This window comes from Bidens hawaiensis, unplaced genomic scaffold (assembly GCF_021521415.1).
Source record: "Bidens hawaiensis isolate Kalapana, Puna unplaced genomic scaffold, B.hawaiensis_p1.1 tig00020919_1, whole genome shotgun sequence".
NCBI classification, from domain to species: Eukaryota; Viridiplantae; Streptophyta; class Magnoliopsida; order Asterales; family Asteraceae; genus Bidens; species Bidens hawaiensis.
Window position 1 is genome coordinate 66,982 of NW_027493230.1, and position 27,069 is coordinate 94,050.

Here is a 27,069-nt window from a genome sequence, read left to right on the forward strand (position 1 = left end):
CAAACGTACCCTTAATAAGTTAATCACCTTAATAAGTTAAATCAATAGAGATTAGATTTGGTTAGTGAATCATATTCATTTGTAATAAGCTACAAGTCTACAACAGGCTGTGCTTTTCTTAATGGTATACCGGGCCTTAGACTATAGTTCTTAAAAATTCTGGACGCATATTAAATTCATCTCAAAATTTGCGATTAACTTCCGACGGATTTTAACCGTCCCTACACCCTAATAATTGCTTAACAACAACAACAGTAATATAAATAAAAGATAATAATCCATAAATAACAAAATCTATAACACTCATCAAAATTTTTCACAAAGAAAAAAAAAATGTTACAAAATTCACATTAATGATCGTTTAGCAACATTTTCACAAATGATAAATAACAGTCGATTTCATATGATATAAAAACACAAACGAACCAACACACTTGTCATCGACCAGCGAAAAATACAAATCATTTGAAACATGAGTCAAAGCAATGTATATTTCACTTAATCCATAGATCTTAGCTATCCTTTTCTTTTGGCAATAGATTTGTAGATGATTTGTACCAAGGTACCCAAACAGAAGTTGTCTTTTGGTACATTTTATACGCATCAACCCTATACTCTTGCTTGAGCATCCTTTTCTACCAATGTGGTCACATAAGCCAAACACAAGGTGTTTATGAGTGCACCAACATAGACCCAAGACCCACCTAGGTTCCAACCAAAGATGGCTAGTCCCCACCACCAAACTTGCTCACCAAAATAGTTTGGGTGCCTAGAATAATACCACAAGCCTTCATCAAGGTTTGGTACCATGGCCTTTCCTTCCTCTTTTAACTTCTCATTCTTGCTCACAAATGCGTGAAGTGGGGTGTCGGCTATATAGGCGTAGATAATGCCACAGACGCACACGACTAAAGCGATAAAGTCCCACATGTTTAGCGGCTTGTTGACTGAGTGAACGATGTACAAGGGTAGACATACACCGAATAGAAACACCTAGTTCGAAATAATCAAGAATCGTTTACTAGATATTCGAAAGTGATTAAATCCGTAAGAAATAGTGTACACGTGTTTTTAAATAGTGGCGTGAGTTGCTGACCAACACCAGCATAACACGACATTTATGAGTGAGGGTTTCATCTAAATGATCCAGGCCTCTTTCCGGTCACGCTGTGAACACGTTTCGGTTTAGCTAAATGTATCATGTTCAGGATGAACATTTTATTTTTCATTAAATAAAAAAACAAAACGAGGTGTTTTATGTTAACATTTTCGCCAAGATTAAAAAAAATCAAAAAGATTATATTAGTTTGTATTTTTTAATGTAAATTTGTAGTTTTAGAGTATTAATATATGAATAATAAAATTTTCAATTAAATGCAGTGGCGGATCAAGAAAATTTTCTTACAGGGGTCGGAAAACCTTTGGCTCAGTACTCAGTTGCTTATCGTTATATAAATTTTCTTCGGTCTAGTTCAGTTATACGGGTCGGGTCAAATCGGTATATAATTTCTTTTTCAATCTGCTTTGGTCGTTTAAGTCGGGTTAAATCGGGTCGGGTCATATGAAAAAAAGATAATCACACAACATATCATATTACCATATAACAAAAAAAAATACATGATACTTAATTAGTTATGCATAACTAAAATACAATATATTTATAGTTGTTTTCTACGAGTTTTAATTTTTTGGTATCTAATCATAGCATCATTCGTTCGATATTCATATATTGAAAAAAATATATAAAAGCAAAACAAATGCTTATTAAAAGTTAAAAAGTTAATTAATCATATACGAAATAAATGGGAAAGAAATTTTGTCAAAAAAATATATTGATTTTTATTATATATTAGGTTATAAGTAAACTAACTCAGAAATAACAAAATATTTTGTTGACATTATTTTTATTTTCACATGTTCTATTAAATTTTGGTAAAATAATGGGCTATGAAAGAGAGTTAATAAAGGCCCATTACATCCTTAAAATGTTAAATTAGGTCATCTTCTTTCTTTTCTTCTTTAACTACAACATGAGAATACTTCTTTACGCCGGCTACAGGAAATATGGTTGGTTTACTCTTCTTTTTTTTTCATCTCAAGTTCTCTTTGTTGGTGGTCGTTCTCAAATCCATAGGGATTGGCATCAAAATTTCATAGAGGTTGACCGAAATTTTAACACATATACCACTAAAAAAAATATTCTCACAAGGGTCGGCCGACCCCCCCAACCAATAAGTAGCTACGCCATTGATTAAATGGGTCGTGTTGGAGTAACCCGTCAAAAGTGTTTGTATTCATGTTACGATTTTGAGGTTTGTGTAATGCCCCGCTGTGTCAAATTTTCGGGTTCAGGTTCAAGCCATGAACACAACCCGTTTAACAATCAACAAAGATTGATTTACCTGTTGAATGAGGTAAACGCCGAAGAACGAAACCCACCACCAGTTTTGACCGTGTTGGTGAGCCATATCAGTGAACCTCCAGTCTTCTCTGGCACCCCATTGCCATTTCTCCCGACGAAAATAGTTATGAGTCAGTCTGATAGCCCAAACCCATGTCAGGATCACCACCACCGTCGACCGCCACAAGTTATATTCTGCAGCAGGGTGCCTCCCAAAGTAATGAACCAACAACACCGGAATCACCGTCCAGTACAAATCAATCATCTGCATAAACGATAAACCATGATCTAGAACCAGTAGATCTTTAGAAAATTATGTAATATACAACGTCGCTGACCAACTGTTTGATGAAATGTTTAAACGGAAAATAATATAATATAATCGGACATCGCTCGAAGTTCACTTGAAATAAAACTCGTTTACAAACAAGCCGAGCGAACTGGAGCCGGGGTTGTCTTGGCTCATGGCTTGCTCCATAACTGGCTCATGGCTCGCTCGCTTGACTCATTTAAGCGTGCCCCATGTTTTAACAATAATAATAATAATAATAATAACAGCGAGAATAAAATATTAATAATACAATAATAAAATAATAATAATAACATTAACAAAAACTTAAATTCATAACAAAAATAATACAAATGTTATAAATTATCTAGTTTATAAATTTTGTGTTGCGTACTTATGTGTGTTAAAAATTATTTTTTTCTTTTATATATTAGTGTTTGTAAAAAAACTAATAAATTAACGAGTCAGTTTGACAAGCCATGAGCTAGCTCAAGCTCGGCTTTCTGCTCGTTAAAATAAGTTGGAGCTTGGCCCGGAGCCCAACCTGGCTTGGCTCGACATTTAGAGCCTACATATAGAAATGTAGATCAGACCCCTTACCCAATTGCTTGACTGGAGGAGGCTAATGAGCCAAAAACCGACATCGATATTGAGGAAGAAGAGTGTGTTGGCTAAGATCAGAGGGTGCTGATTGCACCAGTTCCACAGAGAGGAAATAATATGATCATTGTTTTGATGGTTTTTTAGGAAATAGTTGTAGAAGATGATTGAAGGTAGAGGAGCCATGAATGCAATCAAAGCATTCTTGAAAGCCATGTTTGATTGAAGTGAGATCAAAAGTATGATGATGAAGAATGTTTAGTGCTATATATATAGTGTTACTATAAAGTAGCTTCTCTTTGTGTGTTGTAGAGTTGTGTTCATCATAACTTACCCACGGTCGAACGTTCTTTTTATGTGTTCATGCATTTTATATCTTAAAACTTTTAAATTCCATATTTACCCTCCTAAACGTTATAAAATCATTGCAATCTCCTTCTAACGGTCAACTACCGGTCAGTGGCGGCTCTGAGAGTTCATGTGCCCCGGCCGAGCTGGAAAAAATATGGCTCTTAGGTCTTAACGAGCTAAATAATATAAACTATTTTTTTAAACGATGATTTTAAAGTTATAACAGTAAGCATAACAATTAGCAAAATTATGATATTAGAATGAGTTTATCATGGTAATGGGCTTATAAGTATTAAGGTATTTAAAAATATATATAATATCGAGAATTTTTAAAAATTTTTGTGCCTCGGCTGGACGCCCACATTACCCATCCCCAAAGTCTCCCCTGCTACCGGTCAAAGTAACCATCAAATCAATACGACAATACCACTATGATTATTAGAGTTAAACATTGGTCTACCAGAAATCTCAACATCCATATACAAGTAAAGTGACTTATGTGACACGGAGAGAGGGCGTGTATGTATGCATAGGACCACTTAAAAGTATGTTTTGAGGATCATCCAAATTAATGGTTGGGGTGTTTTGGGTGGTAAAGGTTAAGTTAAATTACACGGAATGAGGCGCAGAAAGCAGTTATCATGCGTGATGATAATGATAATGATAATGATAATGATAATTTAAGGTTATGATGGTGCCGCTAATCATCACACCCATCACATGCACACTATATGCGCCAGATATACAATTGATTTCTGTTGTTTAATTAATAAACTTTGCATATCATACTTTTTATCACTAGGTTGACGTAAAAAAACACTTATATATTACCAAACCGATTAGCATGTTGCACAACTAATTGACCCGGTACAAATGAATCGGCCTGTTTTATATAACACACTTTATGTGGTCCCCTACGGCCACAGCTAAGACTTAAGCCCAGAATCAACACAAATATATATTCAGCTTTTTTTTTTTAGCTCTATTTGGAGGATTTGTTTGTAAAGAGACTTAAAGAAGTTGTGGACCACGAGATTACGAATGCAAATCGAATCATGTGTCATCATTTCAAATTGTTTTCCTTTTTCTTACGGTTGGCAAATAGTATTTTTCTAGTTTTTTTTTATATGTTTAATATATATTATTGTTAGGAACTTTTCAAAATAAACAAAAACAGTTTTCTTATTTTGGGTTAACTGCTAGGTGTACGGGGTGGGTTCGGTACTGAACAAAACCTTCCCAAGCAGCTTCACTACCCCGATATCTGGGAAGAACAAAGGAGAAATGGAAGCATGTCAAACGGAATTCCGGGATGAAGGATGAATTTTAGGATGGAATGGGAACATCACCCCGCCTCATCCGGTACAAAGCAAAATGGGATAACTACCATTTTGGGACGGAAAATCACTCCTTTCACCCGCATTCATGCTTTATCCTCAATCTCCAACCTCATCTTCATATTCAAACAAAATTGCTTAACAATTCACTCCATCCCACCACCCATCCCCATATCCCAACCATGTATTTTTGTGAGACCGGAAATCAAACTTATCCTTCATATTTGAGAGGTACTACTTTCCGTTGCTCATATTCATTTTTTATTAATTTTGTGAGTGAATGTGAGTGAAAGAAAGAGAAAAAATTAATTGAAAAAGGAATAAAGAAGTATTATTTAATTAAATACTGAGAGATACGAGAAATGGAATGTGATGTGTTAGAAAAATGAGAAATGAATTTATAAAAGATATTTTTTTGTTAAATTATATAACTGAGTATGAGGGATAAAGTATGAATACTCTTACGGTAATATAAAAGTTGTGACCCTACAGGGAACAAGATAAATCGAGCTCCGTAAAAGACTTGTCTTGATTAGACTTTTAGACTTGTCTAATCAAGTTGTGAACCTACAGGGAACAAGATCTTGAGCTCAAGCTCATTTAGACTTGTCTTGATTAGACTTTAAGTGATCGGATCTAAATATCTAGATCATGATAGCTCGGCTCTGTTAGAATTAGTGAAGCCTTTAAAGTTTAGTTTATTTTAGATCACATGAAGGAACTATTGGACCATGTTTATTAATAATAAAGCAAAACTCTATTCTAATCTTAGCCCATTTATATTTCTTGGTGATTAAGCTAAAACTCTAATCTTAGTTCATTTACATCCATCAATTGTAATTGTAAGATTTGCACCCGCATATAATGCCATAACCTAGTTGCAACTTGTGGATGTATGCCCCCATTAAGAATGAACCATGTAAAATTCTTGTGTCGTTTGTTGCTATTATTTTATATACATGCGTGTTTACCGGTTCCAAGGGCGTACCTTTATGGTGGATTGCCGGGGTACACCCCCCCCCCTTTTCTTTTTTACTTAGCGGTATAAATTTACCCGTTTTCGTCAAAAAAATTTGAGCCCCGCGTTTATGAAAATTTGTATACGTATTGAGTTCGGCCCCGGTGTTTTCATCCAAGTTTCAACACTAATAGGTTGTACGTGTTTGTATGCTATCGCTTCCGCATTACTACCTAACTGGCTCGTTTACACCCCTTGGTTGCCAACCCTTACGACCTTACCTTGTGAGTTATGTCCATGAACGTAATGGTCATGTGACTTCATGGCGTACGTTGCACTTCACATCACGATATTGGGTCCCCCTTTTGCTTTTTTCACTTTTTTTTATGGGAATAGTTACACGTATGGCCGGTTGAGCCAACGTTTTGGTTCAACATGGATTTTCCCAAGTGACTACATGTTCACCTTGGTCTGGATTTTGGTTTTTCAAACCAACACTTCCTTCGGTGTTCATGTTCACAGCATACATAATGTTCGTATCGGTCACAAAAGTCATACCGTTGTATTGTGATTGCCAGGTGATATTAGTAGATATTTTTGTTAAACAGCAAAAGATTTTTATTTTTTATTAAAATAGATTGAGATTGTTCTGTAAAAAAATTGGGGGCCGTTTGACATTTGTCAATATGTAAACTGCGAATAGTGATCTCGTTCAATAGACACAACTCTTGGCTATGGTGACCGGCCATTGAAGGCGGTGCCGCCAATTTGTCTTTGCATACTGCACTTCAACAGTTCAACCCCACTTATTAAATTACTGGATGTTGATACTTTCTTATCTCACAACACATTGCTATGTTTTTTTTGCTACCGAAGCATTCATATAGATAACTAACAACTCTCCAGTAGTGTTGATAAAGTTCTACATGTGTTATGTTCAATGTTTAGTAACTAATCCTCCTACTGAACAGATTGCCCTACTAGCGTACCGTGAAATATGGTTTACATCATACTTAATTGAGGAATATAACAAATATTAGTTAAAAACTACGTTTAAAAATAAAAAGAGATAAAAGCATCTATAAATAATAAATAATAGAATAGAGGTTAAAGTTAAACCATAAAATATATAAATTAAAAAGTCACCCCAAAGTCAGCTACTCCCGCGTTCAACTTTATCAAATTCGCTACTTGACTATTTTAGTTTTTCTTTTGATTAAGCAGTTTCATCATTACTTGTCTTTAAAACATTTTATAGTTTGATTCCAGTATTATCTCAAACGAGCTCATAAGTCTAACCATAAGCTCGTTCTTTTTAAGGAGTGAGCCGAGGTTCATAAGCCTTCATGAGGCTATTATTTATATAAATATATGAGTTGACTAAATAACATGCAATACGAAGTAGGTGTAGGGTTGAGTCCCGTGGTGTTCCTTAAATGTCATCGTTAAGGCTAAATGACATTTAAGAAAAGAGTAGCTTGTAACATGCGTATCTACATAGTGATTCCTAAGAAGTTGAAGGTTGAGCATGTGATGGACAACGGTATAGTCGTATAGATGTAGAAGGATTACAAGGCTGTGCATATCTGCCATACTAAAGAAAGCCAGATCCAAATCTAAGATCCTCAAGTCACAAGTTAACTAACCATCTTTTTCGGTTCCTAGTAGAAGCAATGCATCCTTGTCAAATCTAAAAGTATAATTATTTGACAGCTAATGTTCTTAAATGATGGCCTCGGTTAGTGCACTCCTTTATCTCTAGAAAGAGAGGAATCAAGCTGAAACAAGCACTTGACCGAAAGGTTTGGACTGATCAAGGTAATAACGAAGTTGATCTCAAGAAGTGAGAAGACGATTCACTTATTTCTTCAGATATTCCATACGTCACACCAAATCGGTTTCTCTCATTATTGGAATAAGATTCATTTTCATGATGCCCAATAATCATGAGGCTAGCAGTCGTTTATCATGCCAAAAGGCGGAATCTGATTCCCAGGAATGAACAAACCATGACCCACATCCCAAATCACTTTAAGCTTAAAACACAAATCAACCTAAAAATTCCTGAGATTCGACTTGATCAAGTCCAGTAAGGCAGATAACTCAAACGGTCGCCTTAGTAAATCAGCTTAACCAGCCACTTAGGACCCGTGTAGAATGACACCGTAAGTGTTTTACCACTCTTAAAATCAGGAACTAAATGTTGCAAACAAATTTTATACAAACATTAGACCTTTCTCAACTTGAATCAATTACACACTCTCAAATTGGAATGCAAATTCAATCGATATCCAAGTAATTGCATTATTAAACCATTAACAAGTTATACACAGAACAATAAAACAATATTACTAGTAAAATTGTTGCTCTCAAATGCCTTCAAAGACACAACATAATCACCTAAACTTGCTCTTATAAAATCCATATGAAACAATATCCCAGCTCTATTAAAACAATCAAATTACAGAAATGCTTGTTTTATATTACTTTATACATGTTCGTTAAAGATTCATAATTGGTGTTCTAAAACAACCCATTAAGATTTCTCTAATCTAGACACGAAAGAAATAATCAAATCTCGGGTCTAGCACGTAACATTAAGCTATCAACTACATAAAAATGAATCCAAACAAACCCTACACACTACAACAACTAACTTAACAAAAAGCATCCACACAAAGATTAAGCTGAAACATATCACCAATTATTGATACTTTTGTAAGTAATATCACCAATAACACAAACACTTATGGATAAATCCCAGTAATCCAACACCTTACACATAAACATCTTTATACTCAAAGCAAATCACATCCAAAGAGATTATGTTTTACAAACCCAGACCTTTACCTTTTCGCTCACTTTCCGTTAAATCCAATCCAAGGCAAACATCTCGGTTCGTAAACTGCAGCACCACAAAGCCATACATCAACACCAATAAATAATAAATAATCATATAACAAAAACAAAAATAACGACCAACACAAACCCTAGATTTTATCAATATCTTCATCTTCAAACTCAATATAATCATCCCCAGCGTTATCATCCTCCTCATCAAGTCCACCAGCAATCCCTTCATTAAGCCTAATATTATCAGGCAGCTCGCCGTAGGCCTTCAAGAGCCTGGCCTCATCGGGCATGTACTTGAGGATGACGTCAGCCTTGTCATCCTGGTAATCCCTGAGGCCGACGAGAATAATATCTCCAGCGGCAATCCAGACCTTCTTGTGCATCTTGCCACGGATGTGACAGAGGCGCTTGGTGCCGTCGATGCACATGGCTTCGCAGCGGCCGTTGCCGAGCATACGGAGGACCTGGGCGTATTCCTGGCCGTCTTCCTTGAACACGAGCTCGCGCTTCTCGTCGTCGGCTTCGTTCTTGCCTCGCTTGCGGTTCTTGCCTCCCTTACCCTTGTTCTTCGGCATGGTGGTTGATTGATTGAAATTGGAAACGAAACCCTAGATTGGTTTTGCTTTTGCCCCAATTTGGGGATTTATGTGATGAAATGAGCCTAGGATTATTTTGCTTTTATTCCCTTGTACTCTGAGATCATACAAGCTTACCCCCTAAAGTTAGCTTTTTGTGATTTTGGTCCAAAAACTACTTAAGCATGTCGAGGTGCACAAACCGGTTTTTTCTAATACCCAGTTTCGGGTTCGGGTCGGGGTACTATCTCTGAAAACCAGACCCCATGCACCGGGTCCAGGTCGGGTATTTGAATACCCTTTTTTCGGGCATTGAAAAAACCCTATATTCGGGTTTTCTCCGTGTATTTGTCGGGTATAAATTGGGTTTTTTAAGGGGCTGCGCTTTTTTGTAGTATTTTTCAGGTATTTTTCGAGAATTTCGAGTATAGATCAGGTATTTGAAATGCCCGGTTCCGATATGGAACCAGTTTTGGTTTTTGAGTATTACCAGGTACAAATCGGGTCCAGTTTTGGGTACAAGCTTTGGTGCTGAAATGCATACCCTATTCGTTCCCCACAGGTAGAGTCGGGTACAGGTTCGGGTAGTAAAAAGCCGAGTAAAAAAAACCGGTTCCTTGTTTTTTTCGGGTCCTGTTCTGGGTTCGCATTTTTTGTGCATCTCAGTGTATAGTAAGCCGGTTGGATCGGTTCGGTTTTGGGCTAAACCTAGCAAAAAACCGAAATTTGTTTTTAGAATTTTTAATAAACGTTTTGGTTTTTTCTGTTTTGTCGTTTGGGCATTTTGGAATTGGAAATAAAGGTTGGCCAAACATAATAAGTTTAGGCTAAAATCTATGTTAATTAACAATTTATATGATTATTTTACGTTTGAGCTAACATACTTGGGTAAAACAATATATTAAACTATTATAAATTATTTAAAATTCAAGACAAATGAAAATTTATAAGTTCGGTTCGTTTTTCTTTTTCAACTTTAGGTGCACGCAAAACCGAAATCGAACTAAAAAGTTGGGTTTTTTTTTTAAAAAAAACATAAAACTAAAGCATTAGTTTTTAATTAGGTTTGATTATAACGGTTTGATCATTCCAATTTTTTCGATTTCGATCAATAGTTTCAGTTTGATGCACAAGACATGCAAAGTATTTTTCGAAATCTAGGTTTGAACTTGGGTTTATCAATAATAAATGAGTGTGCCAAAGTGAAATATTTACAAGTGTATTTAATATTAAACTATGGTTGCAAGTTGTTTCGGATGTGGGCACACCCCTGTGCAAGAGAAATTGGTGACAACTACCTAGAACTTTCACAAAAATAGCTAACCACTTTTTGACATCTAACGTACTAATTGATACCCACTCGAGAAAAGTAAGGATGTGTAAAATTGTTGGTATCTGTTTGACTGTGTTGAGATCCAAACAGTTTGGTTCATGTAGTTTATCTAACTGGACTAGTTGCGTTTGCCGATTCTGTTTGGGATTGCTTATTTTAAGCAACTTATTAACTTCTGAAAAAGTTAAAAGATGTTTGATATTTTGTTATTGTGAAGGAAGTTACAAAATTGTAACTAATTAACTTATGGAAAAGTTATTAGGAGGTAAAATAAGGAATCCAAAATACTAGCTAAAGTATTGGTTAACAATTTGGACTTGAATATTAGTCAAAAGTGAGGTTATGGGTGGCTGTGGATATTTGGTTGCCACCCACAGGCATCCTTTGCTTTACCACCAATTTAGCTCTTTCAAGGAAAAGTTCCAAGTTTCTAATTCTGTAATATATTAATGCCAATTATGATTATTTTCAATTCATACAGACGCATGTTAGGGCGTGTCGGGTTAAACCTGCCAACCCATAAACACAACCCGTTTAACACCCTTGGTTATCAAAAACCAAATAGTATTTTCACACAATTTGTTTTTACGCGTAGGAGTATAATCAAGTTGATCAGCACGTGAGCTACTCAACAACAAATAAAGAAATAAATAAAAGCTTGAAACGAGTCAGCTTACAACCGCAAGCTTTCTAAAGCCGCTCTCAATATGTATGTTTCGTTCACGACCCAAGCCCAAATAGTATCACACCATCGGGTTCGGCTCTACTCGATTACACCCTTGATCATAGAAGATTAACACAAAAACACAAGTTTTTTACATCAACATGACAACCTCTTCCATAAATATCATACCTAAATTCAAATCAGAATACTGCAAGCATGTTCATTGATCATCAAGAATAGGATTCTTGAAATACAGCCTTTTTTTCAACCACTTAACAGCATTATTTAATAGAACTCAAAATGTATAGCTAGTTTCAAATAATAAGTGTTGCAGAAACCGTATCTAAGCTATATAACATGCCCAAATCTTGTTCGGGTACAAAAAGATCAAACCATTGACTGCACCCACGACACTATATCCTCCCGACCCGCTACAAAAACACCAGGTTTCTCTTCACTTTGCCTAAACGGTGCAGAAAGCTTCATCACGTGCGACTCAAACGCGTTTGCAAGCCCTTGAGAGTACTTATGCGTCCCTGCACCCGTGCTAGCCGATAACAACTCAGGCAACGGTTCATCACGGCTAACCATTTCCCTCAAAGTCCCAACCCACTCTTCAAAAGCTGTGTAAGCCGCACCGACCGATAAAGACCGCACGTTTAACCGCCATTCTTCGGGAGTCTTTGTGTGCAACCCAGGGTATAACCCGTACATGGTCCCCAAATAAAGAAGCTCATGGGCCCGCTCGTTAAGGTTGCGTTTCCTGCAAATGTCGATCAAGCAGTTGCAAAATGGTCTTCGTGCTTCAACTTCTGTGTTGTTTAATATATCTTTAAACTCGTCTTTAATCTTATCAAACCCGAGTGACTTTTCTTCTAACAACTTCACAAACGAAACCAATTTAGGGTTTGCTTCGTTTAAGCAACCGATCACTTTATCCAAATCATCACCAGTTTCACAATAAGACACAACAGAAAGCAAACAACCACATAATCGATCATCAGGCCGTACACCCTTTTCTAAGGATGTTTCAAAAACCATCACCAAATCACCTATTCGTTTAGCCCGACCCAGACACTGAATCAAACAAGTACACCCCATAACATTAATCGCCACGTTCTCTTCTGACATTTGGTCAAACAAAGTCATCGCCTTTTCAACATTCCCACCACTTCCATATATATTAAGCATTGCAGTATAACTCCAACTATCGGGCTTACAGTTTACGGACTGTTTCATATCTTCAAACAACTTTTCAGCTTCTTCTTGTAAACCAAGATCCGCACACATACTTAATAACGTGTTGTAAAGAATAAAATCCATCGGCCACCCGTTTGACTTCATTCTTTGCCACAAATCCAACGCGTCTCGAGCCCACCTTGCTTTCCCATAAATCTTCACTAACGAAGTTAACGTTTTCGCGTCAGGTGAAACACCCGCAGCCACCATTTCTTCAAATAAGCTTCGGGCCAAACCAGGCTTTCCAGCTTTACCCATTGCTTCTAACAAAGTGTTAAACACAACCAAATTCGGTTTAACCCCTAAGGATTTCATTTCTTGTAACACATATCGTATGCCATCATAATCTCCGGCTTCACCAAACATTTTAGCCAAAACCGCAAACGCGATCGCATCAGGGGTCCACCCGCTCGCTCTCCCTCGCTCGTATAAACTCATAACCTCTTCAACTTTCCCTAACTTAGCATACACATCTAAAACCGCAGAGTAGGTAACCTCATCAGGCATTAACCCTGTTTTATACATTCTTTCAAACCACTCAACTGCCTTATCGAAAAGATTAGACCTTTTCGCACAAGTAATAATCGTTGAATACGTGATATTATCCAACGGGATATCATGATCAATCATTTCATTAGAAAGATCTTCTATAAGATGAAACTGTCTTCCAAATCTCAAAGACTTCATAGTAACATTATAAAATATGGTTTCCATAGGTAAAGAATCCAGGGTTTTAAGCCAATTAAAGAAAAGAAGAGTCTTTTCCCATGGTTTTAAACTATTAAGCACCAAAAGTGCATTTTCTCTAGTTGGTGGATGTGGGATGTCTTCAAGAACCTTCAAGAAAGCATCTTGATTGTTGTCACACTCATTAAGCTTCTTGGAAAACAGCTTAAGGTCTCTAATTTGGGGGTTGTATGAGTAAGATGTCCTCTGTTGTCTTTGAAGGTTGAGAACTGAAGGTCTAGGCTTTGTAGGGTTGACCCAGATGGATTTGGGTTTGGTGAGCAATTGGGTGGGCTTTTGTGGGATGTCTGAGAGGATGGTTGTGGATAAGGTTTGAAGTTGGTCAGCTAAAGATGGGTTTTGCTTCTTGGGTTCATCTGATAAGTCTGGAGTTGGTGATTTTGGGGGTGATTTGGAGGAATTGCAGTAGAAAAATGGTGACTCTTTGATTCTTCTTCGAGGATTGGTGAACGGGTGGTGATGCTTTAGGTCTAATGTATTGGGTACATCGAAAGAAGTAAGAAAAGTTGAAGCCATATGTGTGAGTGTAAAATGGTGAGTGTGAACTTACAGGTTTGATTGATTGCAAAAACCCCAAGAAAGATGATGCAGAGAGATGGGTTTTGGGGATGGATGGCCCTTGTGATTATTTGGATATTTTGCATAACGTTATCCCAACCAAAATGACTGCTTGGAGAGTAAACCACCTTCAAATTTGTGGGAATTTAAAATGAAAATTTTATATTGTATTAAAAATATCAAATAATTAGTGTTAAGTCTAATTGAAAATGTGTTAATAGGTCTCTCCTCTAACATAGAATCGATAATGTATGATGTATCATTTACGTTGAGCTTAGCCTTTAAACTCGAGCTTATAAATAGTGTTTGTAAGATATTATATTCTCTTTTATATTTATCGTACATGCATACATACATACACACACATATGTATGCATACAGAGTTAATCGTTAGTGTTATTTTCGATATTACACTTAGGATTCAGACAAGTTATCTACGTGTCACAATTTTTAGGGTAAGATGCTAGATGCAACCAAAACTAACACTAAGACCGGACCCGTCACATTCGTATAGCAACAAGCACCCAAGGGCCTTAATATGTGTTTACCTATCAATCATTTATAATAAAAATGATTTTTTATAATTTGACGCTACATTCTATTTTGCTTTTTTTCAACTTGCCATTGTCATAAACATTGTTTTTGGAAGCCTTAGAGATCAACAAAAGTTTCTTCCTCGCCCACATATAAATCATAGTGTGGCTTCGTTGATTAGTTGTTTATAAACATGGACTCCCACTAAGTTAGCGTTGTTTTGTTGTCTAGATGTTCTTTAGTCATAGTTTTCAAAGCAACGTATTGCTAGACAGTAACAAGGTCGGGAGCTCGATTTTGATGAAAAATTCCTTTTCTTTGGTTTCTTAACAAGAGCAAAACAAACACTTCGTTTAGATTATGCCCGACAAGGTAATCCAATCCAATGCCTCAAATCCAAACCCAAACCATCATAAGTTCCGCATGCCTTGTCGGTTTGGTTTAATCTTTACAAATGTTACTTTGCATTTGACTGATTTGTAGAAAGACTTGTTTTAAAGCGTACTGTTGTTAGGACCTGTTTAAACCAAACCAAAATGACAATTATTTTATAATCACCCTTCGGCCATAGCCCACCATGACATAGGTAATAACATCAAGATTGCAAATGCTACAGCAGATTAAAACAAGCAACAACAGTGACCGGATAATATCATTCCTAATCATCACAACATCAAAAACTCAAAAATCCAAGATTTCTAAAACCAGCAAAATATCCAAGATTAATTAAGAACAAACAAGTCTCAAAACAAAAATCAAAACTTCCAGTAAATCCAACCATTATAACAGCAACAAACACCGAAACAAGACCCTTAAACAAACAGATTGGGCCTTGAAGCCTTGTAAGTGGTCTTGAGCTTTCTAGTTGGAGGTCTAACCTTCTTGAAGACCAATGGGAACTTAATCTTGGAGTTATGGAACTGCTTGGTAGACTCCCTCTTGCAGAGCTTGGCAGGAATGGTGGCGGTCTTGATGACCTGGATGCAGTGGTGGCGGACTCTGTGACGAGAAGCCATCTCGGTGTACATTTGCTCGATTGAACCGTTCAAGGTGGTATCCCTGTACTCCTTGTACATGTTGTGGTACCCGGTCCTAGACTGGTACCTCAACCAAATGCCGTAGTTCTTGATGGTAGTCGGGTTTTTCTCAAAAATCTTAAGTTAACAATCATGCAAAATTAGTCAAACTAAATAAAGACAGTAATTCCGAATAAATGAAATAACCGGTGCACGAAAACAAAAGCTAAAAAATAAGGTTTCGACCTTTTTGTAAATATTTAACAAAATAATACACAAAAAGAATCTTATTAGAATCAGTAGGGCTGTAAACAAACAGAACTTCCGGACGTCCGCTCAGCAAGAAGTTCTTTTATGTTTGTACGTTTAACAAACAAACCGGACATGAACAAACAATTTTCGTTCGGTAAGCTTAATAGACAGACACGAACAGAGACCACGTTCGTTCAATACTGCCATGAACGTCCGATAATGATTATACCTTTTGAAATTAATATGTAATTGTTTATGTTGGCTTGTTAATTAGAGTCGTTTATGTATGTTTGTCCGTTAAATTTCTTTAGTGTCTGTTAGTGCATTAGTGTCCATTAATGTTCGTGTGTTCGTTTGTCCGTTGGTGTCCATTAGGGTCCATTTACAATATTAATGAACATGGATAAACTCAAATCCTTAATGAACAGACATGGACATAAATTTTTGTTCAATAGAGTGTTCGTGAACCGTCCGTTTGTCTGACAAAAACTTAACGAATGAGCACGGACAAGGTCTCGTCCGGTTCGGTTCATTCCGTTTACAGCCCAATTAGAATGTTATAACAAAAGTCTCAAATGCAGATGAATGGCAGTAACACGCAAAACCAAATAACAATTAATAACAATCATGACACAACGCAATCCATATAAATCATTAGAAGCATACATAACCGCACCACAGAAGATTATTTAGAAAAGCAATGAGATTGATGTGTACAACTACCATTTTTTTAATTAGCCAGACTTCAAACATGATGCAAACATAAGAAACAGGAAGAGCATAATTCATATAAAACATGAATGAAGCTGAATAAAACCAATCATGATCACCTCTCAAATTGTGCAAATAAGTGTTGACATTACAATACAAATTTGGTAGCTCCAAGATCAGCATGCATACTAAGAACAGTCAAGCTCAAACTTAAAGCAAGACAAAAATGATCTAGATGCATTCAACCACCAGAAATAAATTAAAAAATGCAGTAAATAAGTGTTACACTAAAACAAAAAAATGTCAAGCTCCTTGATTCCAAAACCTTAAACCCTAACTGTTTGGTTATCTGCAACTATTTTAGGTTCCAAAAACAATGCCAAGCATAACCAAATGCATTGAATTATAGAAACAAAGGGCATGTTGATGATATTGCAGAGATGAGTAAAAAAAACTAATTCAAATGTGAATTATTATATAAAAATACCTCATTAATAGCAAGCATCTGACCATTGCTCTTCTTGACCTTCTTGAGCTTCCTCAAATAGTACCTAATTATTTCCAACATCAATATCCAAATATTAAAATGCAATTAATTAAGAGAGAAACAGAAGCAATGAGTGAGTAACTGACCAGAACTTGCTCTTAGCACGGACTTCGTTGGTGGCCCAAAGCTTCATGCGGTGGATCTTCGGATTCTCATCAGACTCCGTTGGTAGACCTCGTCCTACCACCTGAAACTGATGAAACTGCCACACAAACACCACAATTAAATTCACCATTTCACCTCAAATATTCATTCTTTATTGTAAAGGAATTGAGATATGCGATCGGAACCTTGTAGCTCATTTTTCCTCTTCGACGGTGACTGCGGGGGTGTAGTTGAAGCGCGAAGGAAGAAGAAGAAGAAGAAGATCATCGATTGGCGTATATGTGGGTAGAGATGAACCCTAGTTTTTGGGCTCAAGGGCCACACAAAAACAATAAAGCCCAAATGTCTCACCTAATTTTATTTTTTTAGTAGTTAAATAATTTGTAACATTACATATCGAATTTGACAAATTGACTATTACTGAAGAGGTAGGTCCCAGCAGAGGTGGTTAGGACCCGCAAGACTCCCTTAAAAGGAGACGTCTGCGCAGTTGAACACGCAAGACTCCTTAAACGGACGTCTGCGCAATTGAACCCGTAGACTTCACCATAGGGACGTCTGCGCCGCGACCTACCAAACCCGCAGGACCCACCACGCTCAGAGTTGTGACGACCTCACATGCGGTACGCAAGCTGGTCCCGCAGGAAATGCCTCCCTATGGTTTCCAAGTATCCGCCTGTTCCCGCAGGTGCGGATACCCGCCATTAGGGACTGGCCACCCGCGCAGCATGGCTACACGCATAAGGCTCAAACTCGTAATAATTCAGTAGTCACCTGAAGAAGGAATGAGCAAAGCCGGGAACATTCCCGCATAAAGGCGGGAGGGGGAAAACTCCCGCCTAAATGAGCCAGTCCGTATAATAATGGAGGATCTTTTGTGTGATACCTGACGAGGTATGGACAAAAGATCTGACCAACGATACGACAGCTCACTGACAGCAGCATGGCAGACAACACGCCACAGCACTGTGACCAATAGCCGCCGCCTGCTCACCAACTCCTGCCATACCACGTGCCTAGCCTGTAGTTGGTGGAAAAGGAAAAGTGAACAGCACGCCTGGTCACTGTCAGCCGCTGCCTATCCACCAATTACCAGCAGAGCACGTGTGTAGGCCACAGTTGGCAGAGTAGTAGGCCGGCTAAACCTCCTTGGAAACCCACCTTCGGCTATAAAAGACATCAAATGGTATTATCATTTCATCATCTAATATCTTGTATAATTTACCTGATAACTGCTCTAGTATTAATAATATACTTTTATATTCAAAGAGTAATATAGACTGATTCTCACGCCGGAGGGTGGTCACAAGGAGGAACCCCCCCCTTTCTTAGTGACGAGCTCACGGTGTCTGTTTTGCAGGTTATCGGAAGAACCATCTTGCCGGAATTAACCCCTCGTGGGAAACGTCTATCTAACCCTCAGGTTACTCGTAATCTGTCGGGGTTCGACTGGTGTTTCTTCATTGGCGCCATCCGTGCATAAAGCTAGAACTTTATTTTTCTCCAGTTTTTTCAAAATTTCTGGAAAGATGGTTAAGGATACTCCGGTCCCAAAACCGAGTAACTAAGAGACTCCGGTAATTATGACCCCAGCTATAAGGGGGAATACCGAGTACACAAACTTTACGAACACTACCCCAGCTACCCAAGCCGGGGCAAGTGAAGTAAATAATCAGACACTGGGATTCACCGATACCCAGTTAGAAAATCAACAGACGAGGCTCCCCTGCCAAACACTCGATGAGGTTAAAGCGTGAGCCGAAGCACGTCAAAAAGAGTTCCAAGCTGAGTTGGATGAACGTTTACGTTCACTCCAACAAGTGGAAGAATTCGAATACGACGATGATTCGGAGGAATCCGAGGAAGACGCGAACCCTCGTCATAGGGCGAAAGGGAAGCGTAAAGAAACGGATTCCCAACCGAGAAGGCGTTTTGGAGAAGCATTCAGTCCAATAAACGTGGGCAACAGCCCACGGGACTTCTCCAAAACATTCACGCCAACTGCGGCAAGGGCGGGAATGTCCAAATTCGCAAGGGACATTGCGGAATCAATCGCCCCAAGAAGTGCCAAACAAATGTCCAACATAGGCACGTACGATGGTATTTCTGACCCTGACGATCACTTGAATAGATTCATCGCGGGGGCGACCGTCAGTAACTGGACGGAACCCGCGTGGTGTTATATGTTCCAAATGACGCTGGTCGGGGCAGCTAGAGCGTGGTTCGACCGTCTGCCGGTCCACCACATCTACGATTGGGCAGACTTCCAACAGAAGTTCAGCCAACACTTTAGTCAGCAAAGAAAGTACACTGAGGAGCAGTGGACAATCCTCAAGTGCGTCCGAGAGGAGGAAGAATCTTTGCCTGACTTCATCACTCGCTTCAACTCGAAGAAGCTAAGCCTGGGCAACGTTAGCGAAGATCTCGTTCGTGCCGCTTTCATCCAGGGCGCAAACGACCCGGAACTCATCCGCACCCTGACGGGCAAAGATGGCATGCCATCCACATGGGATGCCATCATGACCGCAGCTAAACGCTTTGCGGAAACCGAGAGGCAACTGGGTAGAGATCTTCCACAGAGCACGAACCTCTACACCCAGAAGACGAGGGAAAACAACGTCCTTACCGCCCGATTAAACAAAAAGCGGAAGCTGGGCATTTGGCAGTCAAGGGTAAACTTTGACACCCCGTCCGGTTTCCAACATCGGTTGGGCGGAAGAGATAACGTGAAACCGGAGAAGAACTCCAGGTGGACGCCACTCACAAAGAGTGTGACCGAGATATTCGCCACGGAGGAGCTCCCATGGCCAAAGGCTCCGTTTATCCGGCATCTCCACAACGCTGATCGGAGAAAGTATTGTGATTTTCACAAAACCAAAGGCCACAACACTGAAGAATGCTTAGACGTAAAGGACTTGGTCGAAGCATTTGTCAAGGATGGGACACTCGCGCACCTTGTGGCGAAGTGAGCGTCGAGCAGGCTGATGCGTGAACCCCAGCTGGGGAAACGCACGAATAAAAATCGCAGCTTCAACGGAGACTACATACTGCGTAAACAACGAGATCCCGAACAAGATACATGTCGGCTCGATGGTGCTCCCATCCAAGCCACGCCTAATGGGAGCTCAATTACACAGTTTGTATGTAGATCAATTCCAAATTTGTAAAGAAAAGGCCTAGAGCCACTTCTAATGGAAACGATTCTCCTTCAAATTGAAGCTGATGATTTTACATTTATATTTTATGAACTTTGCACATGGAGATGCCGGTATCCGCCGCATCAAGTGAAGAATCGTTGCGCAGGGAAGGCGGCAAAACCCGCACAAACCCAAAAGCATCAAACCTTCACGCAGGTCAGTTAAAGGGGAAAGGTTCAGCCATCCCACTATGTGAAAGTGCCGGTATATCCGAATGAATCCTGGTAGAGGAAGCTGAACACTAACCTATTAACAACCACGCGTTGAACGGTCGATTCGAACACTAATGCCGGTAGTCATCGCATCAAGAAGAGTCATTGCGTGGGGAAGGCGGCAAAACCCGCATAAACCCAAAAAACGACAGAACCTTCACGCAGGTCAGTTAAAGGGGAAAGGTTCAGCCATCCCACTATGTGAAAGTGCCGGTATATCCGCATGAATCCTGGTAGAGGAAGCTGAACACTAACCTATTAACAACCACGCGTTGAACGGTCGAGTCGAACACTAATGCCGGTATTCACCGCATCAAGTGAAGAATCGTTGCGTGGGGAAGGCGGCAAAACCCGCACAAACCCAAAAGCATCAAACCTTCACGCAGGTCAGTTAAAGGGGAAAGGTTCAGCCATCCCACTATGTGAAAGTGCCGGTATATCCGCATGAATCCTGGTAGAGGAAGCTGAACACTAACCTATTAACAACCACGCGTTGAACGGTCGAGTCGAACACTAATGCCGGTATTCACCGCATCAAGTGAAGAATCGTTGCGTGGGGAAGGCGGCAAAACCCGCATAAACCCAGAAAATGACAATACCTTCACGCAGGACAGTTAAAGGGGAAGAGTTTAGCCATCCTACCAAGTGCAAGTGCCGGTCCTATCCGCACACTCACAAAGGGGGAAGCAAAACTTCAACCTACTGTCAACCACATTCAAGGTTAACTTATTCTAAACACTTGGGAAATCGCTAATTTAAACTAAGTATGCAAGTCATATAAGGTTTATAAAGCAATGAACCCAAAGGAAATAACAGTCTTATCCACAAAAAGATTTGTATTTCACAAAAGATATATTACAAGAATGGCCGGGTAACTACCCGCCTACAAAACAAAATCTAGTCTATCCTAGCAGCGGGAAGGGATCTTCAGAATCAAGCTTCAGGACCACTTCCACTTGGACCCGCCCCATCAGTAGAGCGTGGCGGTTCAAGGAAAGCCTTGAGGATAGCAAGTCCATCATCAGCAGCAGCGACTTCCTTCACCTTCTCCACCACCGGATGCGGGAAGGCGGCATATTGATTCACCGCTTGGTCATATGCAGCTTCGGTGTCCACATCGAACAAAGGGAAGTTGGAAGGCGGGACGCCTTTCTCAACGAACCCTAGACCAAGCAGGAAGCCGGCCTTTTCCCCATCCTCATGAGAAGCGTTGAGGGCTGCGCTCATGGCATCATCGTAAGTAGTCTCTGAGAAGACCCGATGCACAACCTACAAAGAAAATACAAGTGTCAAACACCTTTTCTATGTACAAAGGAAAGCGTGAAGACGTAAAGCTAAACATACCTGAGACAACGCTTCTCGAAGAAGCCATTCCTTGGCAACCAGAGCTTCTTGGAGGGCGGCTTGAGCTTGGGTGCGGGCGCGTTCGGCTTCGCTTTTGTTAAGGTTGGCAAGTAGCACTTCCTTTGCAGCAGCCTCTTCAACGCCCTTAAGCTTCCGCTCGGTGTGGTCAAGCACGCCCCTCTGGTCCAGGATCTCTTGGAGCTTCTTGGCATCTTCCATCGCCAAGGCATCATGAGCACGTTGGAGAGCCTCTAATTTGGCCTTGAGCTCCTCGTTCTCCACGCGTAAAGGCTCAGCAACGGCTTCAGCCTTGGTGGCCCTCTCGGTTGCGTTCCTCGCAGTCTCCTTAGCCAGCCGAAGCTGTTCGTTAACAGCTTGGGCAGCCTTGGAGCGGGCCTCGAGTCGCGCTTGAACCTCAACCTCGAGGGCCTTGAAGGCCTTCTCCTTCTCCGCAGCAGCTGCGGCCAACTGTTGGTTCTCCTCCCGAAGAGCCCGCGCTTAAGATACTTCCTTGGCGCGAGCTGCTTTCAACTTGTCGTTTTCACGACAAAGCAGCTCGACGCGCGGCTGCATCCGGGCCTGGAGAACCCGAAGCTCATTGGTTAGCCTACCCTCCTGGTAGCTAGCCATGGCTTCCCCCAACGCACCATGGGGAGCAGCGTGGCGAGCCCATTCCACGCACTCCACAGGGGTACGAAGGGTTGTTCCTCGACGGATGTTCCATCGCGGAACATACACTTCATTGGAATCCGACACTGCAAAAGAAACAAAGCAGTTAGGAAAAAGATGAGATATATAAGAAAGGCCAAAAGAACCCTACGCACCTGTAGGGTCGATCACAGGCCGATAGCCACCGAACCCATCGCCTGAACCTAAGGGAAATCCATCCAAAAGGTCGGGCAGATGGGAAGGTGACAGATTGGCGAGAAGCCCCGCGCGTACCTGATGGGCCGGCCGTCGTTGCCGGTGGCGGAGGCATAGTAGCGGCCGCCGTGGTCGCCGCCGTGGTCGCCGCCGCGGAATCCGCAGCAATTGTAACCGCCGGCTCGGTGAAAGATGCTGTAAAAATCGCACTCACCGCCGGCGGTGACGTCATCTCAGCTGAAACAGTCGGCTCAAAGGAGTGAGCAACTGATCCAGCGGAAGCAGGCGCAGGCGCCTGGGTCGACGCCTCGGGTAGGCTGACCGAGCCTACCGTCATTGGCGGAGAGGTACTCCTCTGCGCTCCACCCTGGAATGCGTCAACATCCACGCCTGCACAAGAAGATAATTGTTTCAATAAATTCATGAAGTATGATAAATCTACAAAGATAAGAAGGATGTTTGTACTTACGGGTTTTCTTGAGCCTGAACGTACGGACGGGCGGGGACGAACCCGATGGAGCCGGTCTCTTTATGCCGGTCACCATCGTCGTCATTGGTTCTCCGGAGGTAACAGTCGTAGCCTCCGGAGCAGTGTTCTTCTCACCACCGGGGTTCCCCGCCACCTCTTCATTATCTGACTCAGTGTCAGATAGGAGCACTGGATCGGCTGTGGAGGCCGCCTTCTCCTTCCCTTTTCCGCCGGCAGCCTTCTTCTTCCGCACCAACGGAGGACCATCTGCGGATTCCTCAGAAGAAGACGGGATGTCAGGAATTCCAGCAGCAGGTACAGCATTGAGGGGTGGAGGATAGAATAACGCCTTACCTGGCCGCCGGTGGCTCAGGATCTCGTGGCCCAGCGGATAGACCTCCACAAACCGATCCGCCGTTTGTTCCAAGATGGGCAACTCGTTCTCGTCTAGAGCACGAGTACCCACCCGCACGGGACCGTCAGCTTACCGCGGGTACAGGAGCGACTCCAAATCGTTCCCCTCTGAAAGAAAAGAAACAGTTAGAAGACAAACTCATATCAGCAAGAAAGACAAGACATACCATAAGGAATAGAGTTCAAACCGTATTCGAGAAGGATGGGAAACCGAGACGCCTCCTTCCATACCCGGCTCATCCCCAGCATCACCATCCCGGACTCCGCAAACCGGTAAACCGGAGATTGGACCCGAGATATCTTCGCGAACCATTCCGCCTCCTGGTAGTTGGAAGCGTGAAGGCTCGGAAGCGCTTGCCCCTTCTTAAACTTCATGGCAATGGGGATGGCGCGGGCAGAAATGTAGAAGAACTCCCGCTTCCACGATCGGAGACTGCGCTCGGTCGCACAAATCTTCAAACCCTTGATCCGGGTTGTCAGGGTGTACCACCCCTGGATGCACCTCCAAGTATAGAAGGTCATCAGGCGGTCCACATAGGGCTCAATGCCCAGAATTCGGCACACCCACTCGAAGTGCCGAATCTTGGCAATCGCCATCGGATGCACCTCGGTCAGGTGCACACCGTGCCTCTCCAGGACACGGTACACAAACTTTGTCAATGGGAACCTAAGGTTCCCATAAACAAAGAATGCAGCATATACCCCGATCTTGCCGCTGGGGGCATCGTACACAGTCTGCTGGGGTTCAGGAAACTCAGGCTCAAGAGACTCAAGCATGAATTTCCTGACGACGTACTGGTACAGATCGACAGGTAGAGCACACTGGCACTCTCCAGCAGTACTCCTATCGTCGGCTACAGCTTCAGCATAATGGGAAGACATATTGCAGAGGAAGAAGAAACGATTTCGGAGGAATGCTCAACTAAATAAGGGAGTATTCACCAGAAATCGCCTTAGAGATGAAGAGAAGAAGTGAAGGTGTGAATTACAAAGGATCCTCTTCCCCTTTATATAGTGATCGCAATTAATGCGATGAATTTAATGCGGAGGAGAGAGAAATTGAAGGTGCAATGAAACCGTGACATGTGGCACCAGGCAAGCTGGCAACAGCTGCTGAAAGGACGAGTGCCATTAATTTTGCGGCCACGCGCCCGAAAAATCGCGCCCACGCGCCGTAAAAAGCGTCTGGAATGACCATATAATGTCACGTCGCCATAACTTCCAACACGTCCTGACACAGTCAGAAGAAACCGTCGCACGACGACTGTTCTTATCCTTTCACCAATTCAAATTTCAAAGATTCAAAAAGATTCGAAAAGTAAGCGGGAAAAACCCCTTACCCCGGCTATCCAGTTGACCGTAAGTCGGCTGCGGGTACAGTGTTAAGGCAAAACCCTTCACATACCTAGCACCCGCAGGGAACAGAAGCCAAGAAAACCCAACTATGAAGCCGGGTGCGGGTATAGTGTAAAGGCAAAACCCTTCACATACCTAGCACCCGCAGGGCACGGAAACCGGAAAAACCCAACTATGAAGTCGGGTGCGGGTACAGTGTTAAGGCAAAACCCTTCACATACCTAGCACCCGCAGGGCACGGAAACCGGAAAACCCAACTATGAAGTCGGGTGCGGGTACAGTGTTAAGGCAAAACCCTTCACGTACCTAGCACCCGCAGGGCACGGAAACCGGAAAACCCAACTATGAAGTCGGGTGCGGGTACAGTGTTAAGGCAAAACCCTTCACATACCTAGCACCCACAAGGAAGTGAAGCCGAGAAAATCTTGGCATTCCACCCAACTACAAAACGGGCACAGGTACAGTGTTAAGGCAAAACCCTCCACATACCTAACACCCGTAAAAAGTCATACCTCGGCACCCAATTGTAAGTCGGGCGCGGGTACAGTGTTAAGGCAAAACCCTTCACATACCTAGCGCCCGCAGGGGATTAAACGCCAGGAACACCTCGGCAACCATAAGTCAGGTGCGGGTACAGTGTTAAGGCAAAACCCTTCACGCACCTAGCCCTGCAGGGATTTAACGCCAGGGATACCTTGGGAGTAAAGTAACTAATAAGACGAAGTGCGGGTACAGCGTCAAGGCAAAACCCTTCGCATACCGAGCACTCAATGGGAATTGAAACCAAGAAGGATCTTCTGGGCCATGCTTGCAGAAACGGGATTAACATCCCCGCATAGCAGGAACGTCAAGAACTAGATTGTTTGAAACTTCAGGATGGAATTGGTGGTTATAACATGATTGATCACTATGTTCAAAACCACCAAGACCTCATGGAGAATCTACACAAAAGGTTCTAAACGCTCCTGACTTGCGGGGAGGTTACAGACCTATCCGCATCATCCCAGAGATCAAGCAGAACATTGGGAAATTCTGCGTGACATTGGGAAACCCGTGGGTAAGACTTCCCGCGGAAAACCCATAAAACTAAACCCTTTTCAAAAACCCCTTGCTTAAGTCCAAAAGTTCACCTCACTTTATTAAACATTCATGAGAAGAACATTGGACTGGGGGGACTTGAAGAGGTAGGTCCCAGCAGAGGTGGTTAGGACCCGTAAGACTCCCTTAAAAGGAGACGTCTGCGCAGTTGAACACGCAAGACTCCTTAAACGGACGTCTGCGCAGTTGAACCCGCAGACTTCACCATAGGGACGTCTGCGCCGCGACCTACCAAACCCGCAGGACCCACCACGCTCAGAGTTGTGACGACCTCACATGCGGTACGCTAGCTGGTCCCGCAGGAAATGCCTCCCTATGGTTTCCAAGTATCCGCCTGTTCCCGCAGGTGCGGATACCCGCCATTAGGGACTGGCCACCCGCGCAGCATGGCTACACGCATAAGGCTCAAACTCGTAATAATTCAGTAGTCACCTGAAGAAGGAATGAGCAAAGCCGGGAACATTCCCGCATAAAGGCGGGAGGGGGAAAACTCCCGCCTAAATGAGCCAGTCCGTATAATAATGGAGGATCTTTTGTGTGATACCTGACGAGGTATGGACAAAAGATCTGACCAACGATACGACAGCTCACTGACAGCAGCATGGCAGACAACACGCCACAGCACTGTGACCAATAGCCGCCGCCTGCTCACCAACTCCTGCCATACCACGTGCCTAGCCTGTAGTTGGTGGAAAAGGAAAAGTGAACAGCACGCCTGGTCACTGTCAGCCGCTGCCTATCCACCAATTACCAGCAGAGCACGTGTGTAGGTCACAGTTGGCAGAGTAGTAGGCCGGCTAAACCTCCTTGGAAACCCACCTTCGGCTATAAAAGACATCAAATGGTATTATCATTTCATCATCTAATATCTTGTATAATTTACCTGATAACTGCTCTAGTATTAATAATATACTTTTATATTCAAAGAGTAATATAGACTGATTCTCACGCCGGAGGGTGGTCACAAGGAGGAACCCCCCCCCTTTCTTAGTGACGAGCTCACGGTGTCTGTTTTGCAGGTTATCGGAAGAACCATCTTGCCGGA

The 27,069-nt window shown here is 41.7% G+C and overlaps 4 protein-coding genes across 4 annotated transcripts; all 4 read right to left on the bottom strand.

Annotated features, from left to right (window-relative positions):
- Positions 1-609: 609 nt before the first annotated feature.
- LOC143562190 (uncharacterized protein C594.04c-like) lies at positions 610-3,539 on the bottom strand. Its single transcript, XM_077050074.1, has 3 exons — positions 3,291-3,539; positions 2,403-2,666; positions 610-993 (listed from the first exon to the last, which is right to left on the bottom strand). Exons 1-3 carry the CDS (start codon positions 3,504-3,506, stop codon positions 610-612), a joined length of 864 nt encoding a protein of 287 aa, XP_076906189.1. The 5' UTR covers positions 3,507-3,539.
- A 5,251-nt stretch (positions 3,540-8,790) lies between these two features.
- LOC143562192 (eukaryotic translation initiation factor 1A) lies at positions 8,791-9,423 on the bottom strand. The gene is made up of 2 exons (XM_077050075.1): positions 8,926-9,423; positions 8,791-8,841 (listed from the first exon to the last, which is right to left on the bottom strand). The coding sequence occupies exon 1, from the start codon at positions 9,362-9,364 to the stop codon at positions 8,927-8,929; it is 438 nt and encodes a 145-aa protein (XP_076906190.1). The 5' UTR covers positions 9,365-9,423; the 3' UTR covers positions 8,791-8,841; position 8,926.
- A 2,117-nt stretch (positions 9,424-11,540) lies between these two features.
- On the bottom strand, positions 11,541-13,903 carry LOC143562210 (pentatricopeptide repeat-containing protein At5g46580, chloroplastic-like). The gene is made up of 2 exons (XM_077050088.1): positions 11,742-13,903; positions 11,541-11,704 (listed from the first exon to the last, which is right to left on the bottom strand). Exon 1 carries the CDS (start codon positions 13,861-13,863, stop codon positions 11,749-11,751), a length of 2,115 nt encoding a protein of 704 aa, XP_076906203.1. The 5' UTR covers positions 13,864-13,903; the 3' UTR covers positions 11,541-11,704; positions 11,742-11,748.
- Positions 13,904-15,185: 1,282 nt separating this feature from the next.
- LOC143562211 (large ribosomal subunit protein eL20y-like) lies at positions 15,186-17,292 on the bottom strand. The gene is made up of 4 exons (XM_077050089.1): positions 17,256-17,292; positions 17,052-17,167; positions 16,906-16,969; positions 15,186-15,593 (listed from the first exon to the last, which is right to left on the bottom strand). The coding sequence occupies exons 1-4, from the start codon at positions 17,265-17,267 to the stop codon at positions 15,252-15,254; spliced, it is 534 nt and encodes a 177-aa protein (XP_076906204.1). The 5' UTR covers positions 17,268-17,292; the 3' UTR covers positions 15,186-15,251.
- Positions 17,293-27,069: the final 9,777 nt, after the last annotated feature.

Bases quoted from the DNA above. Each gene is read 5' to 3' on its own strand.
- LOC143562190 (XM_077050074.1), bottom strand. From the start codon at position 3,506: ATGGCTTTCAAGAATGCTTTGATTGCATTCATGGCTCCTCTACCTTCA. The intron at 2,667-3,290 runs GTAAGGGGTCTG...TCGTTTATGCAG, and splicing joins TCCTCCAGTCAAGCAATTGG to ATGATTGATTTGTACTGGAC. The intron at 994-2,402 runs GTAAATCAATCT...ATTTCGAACTAG, and splicing joins GCGTTTACCTCATTCAACAG to GTGTTTCTATTCGGTGTATG.
- LOC143562192 (XM_077050075.1), bottom strand. From the start codon at position 9,364: ATGCCGAAGAACAAGGGTAAGGGAGGCAAGAACCGCAAGCGAGGCAAG.
- LOC143562210 (XM_077050088.1), bottom strand. From the start codon at position 13,863: ATGGCTTCAACTTTTCTTACTTCTTTCGATGTACCCAATACATTAGAC.
- LOC143562211 (XM_077050089.1), bottom strand. The intron at 16,970-17,051 runs GTCAGTTACTCA...GGAAATAATTAG, and splicing joins CGTGCTAAGAGCAAGTTCTG to GTACTATTTGAGGAAGCTCA. The intron at 15,594-16,905 runs GTATTTTTATAT...TGTTAACTTAAG, and splicing joins AGATGCTTGCTATTAATGAG to ATTTTTGAGAAAAACCCGAC.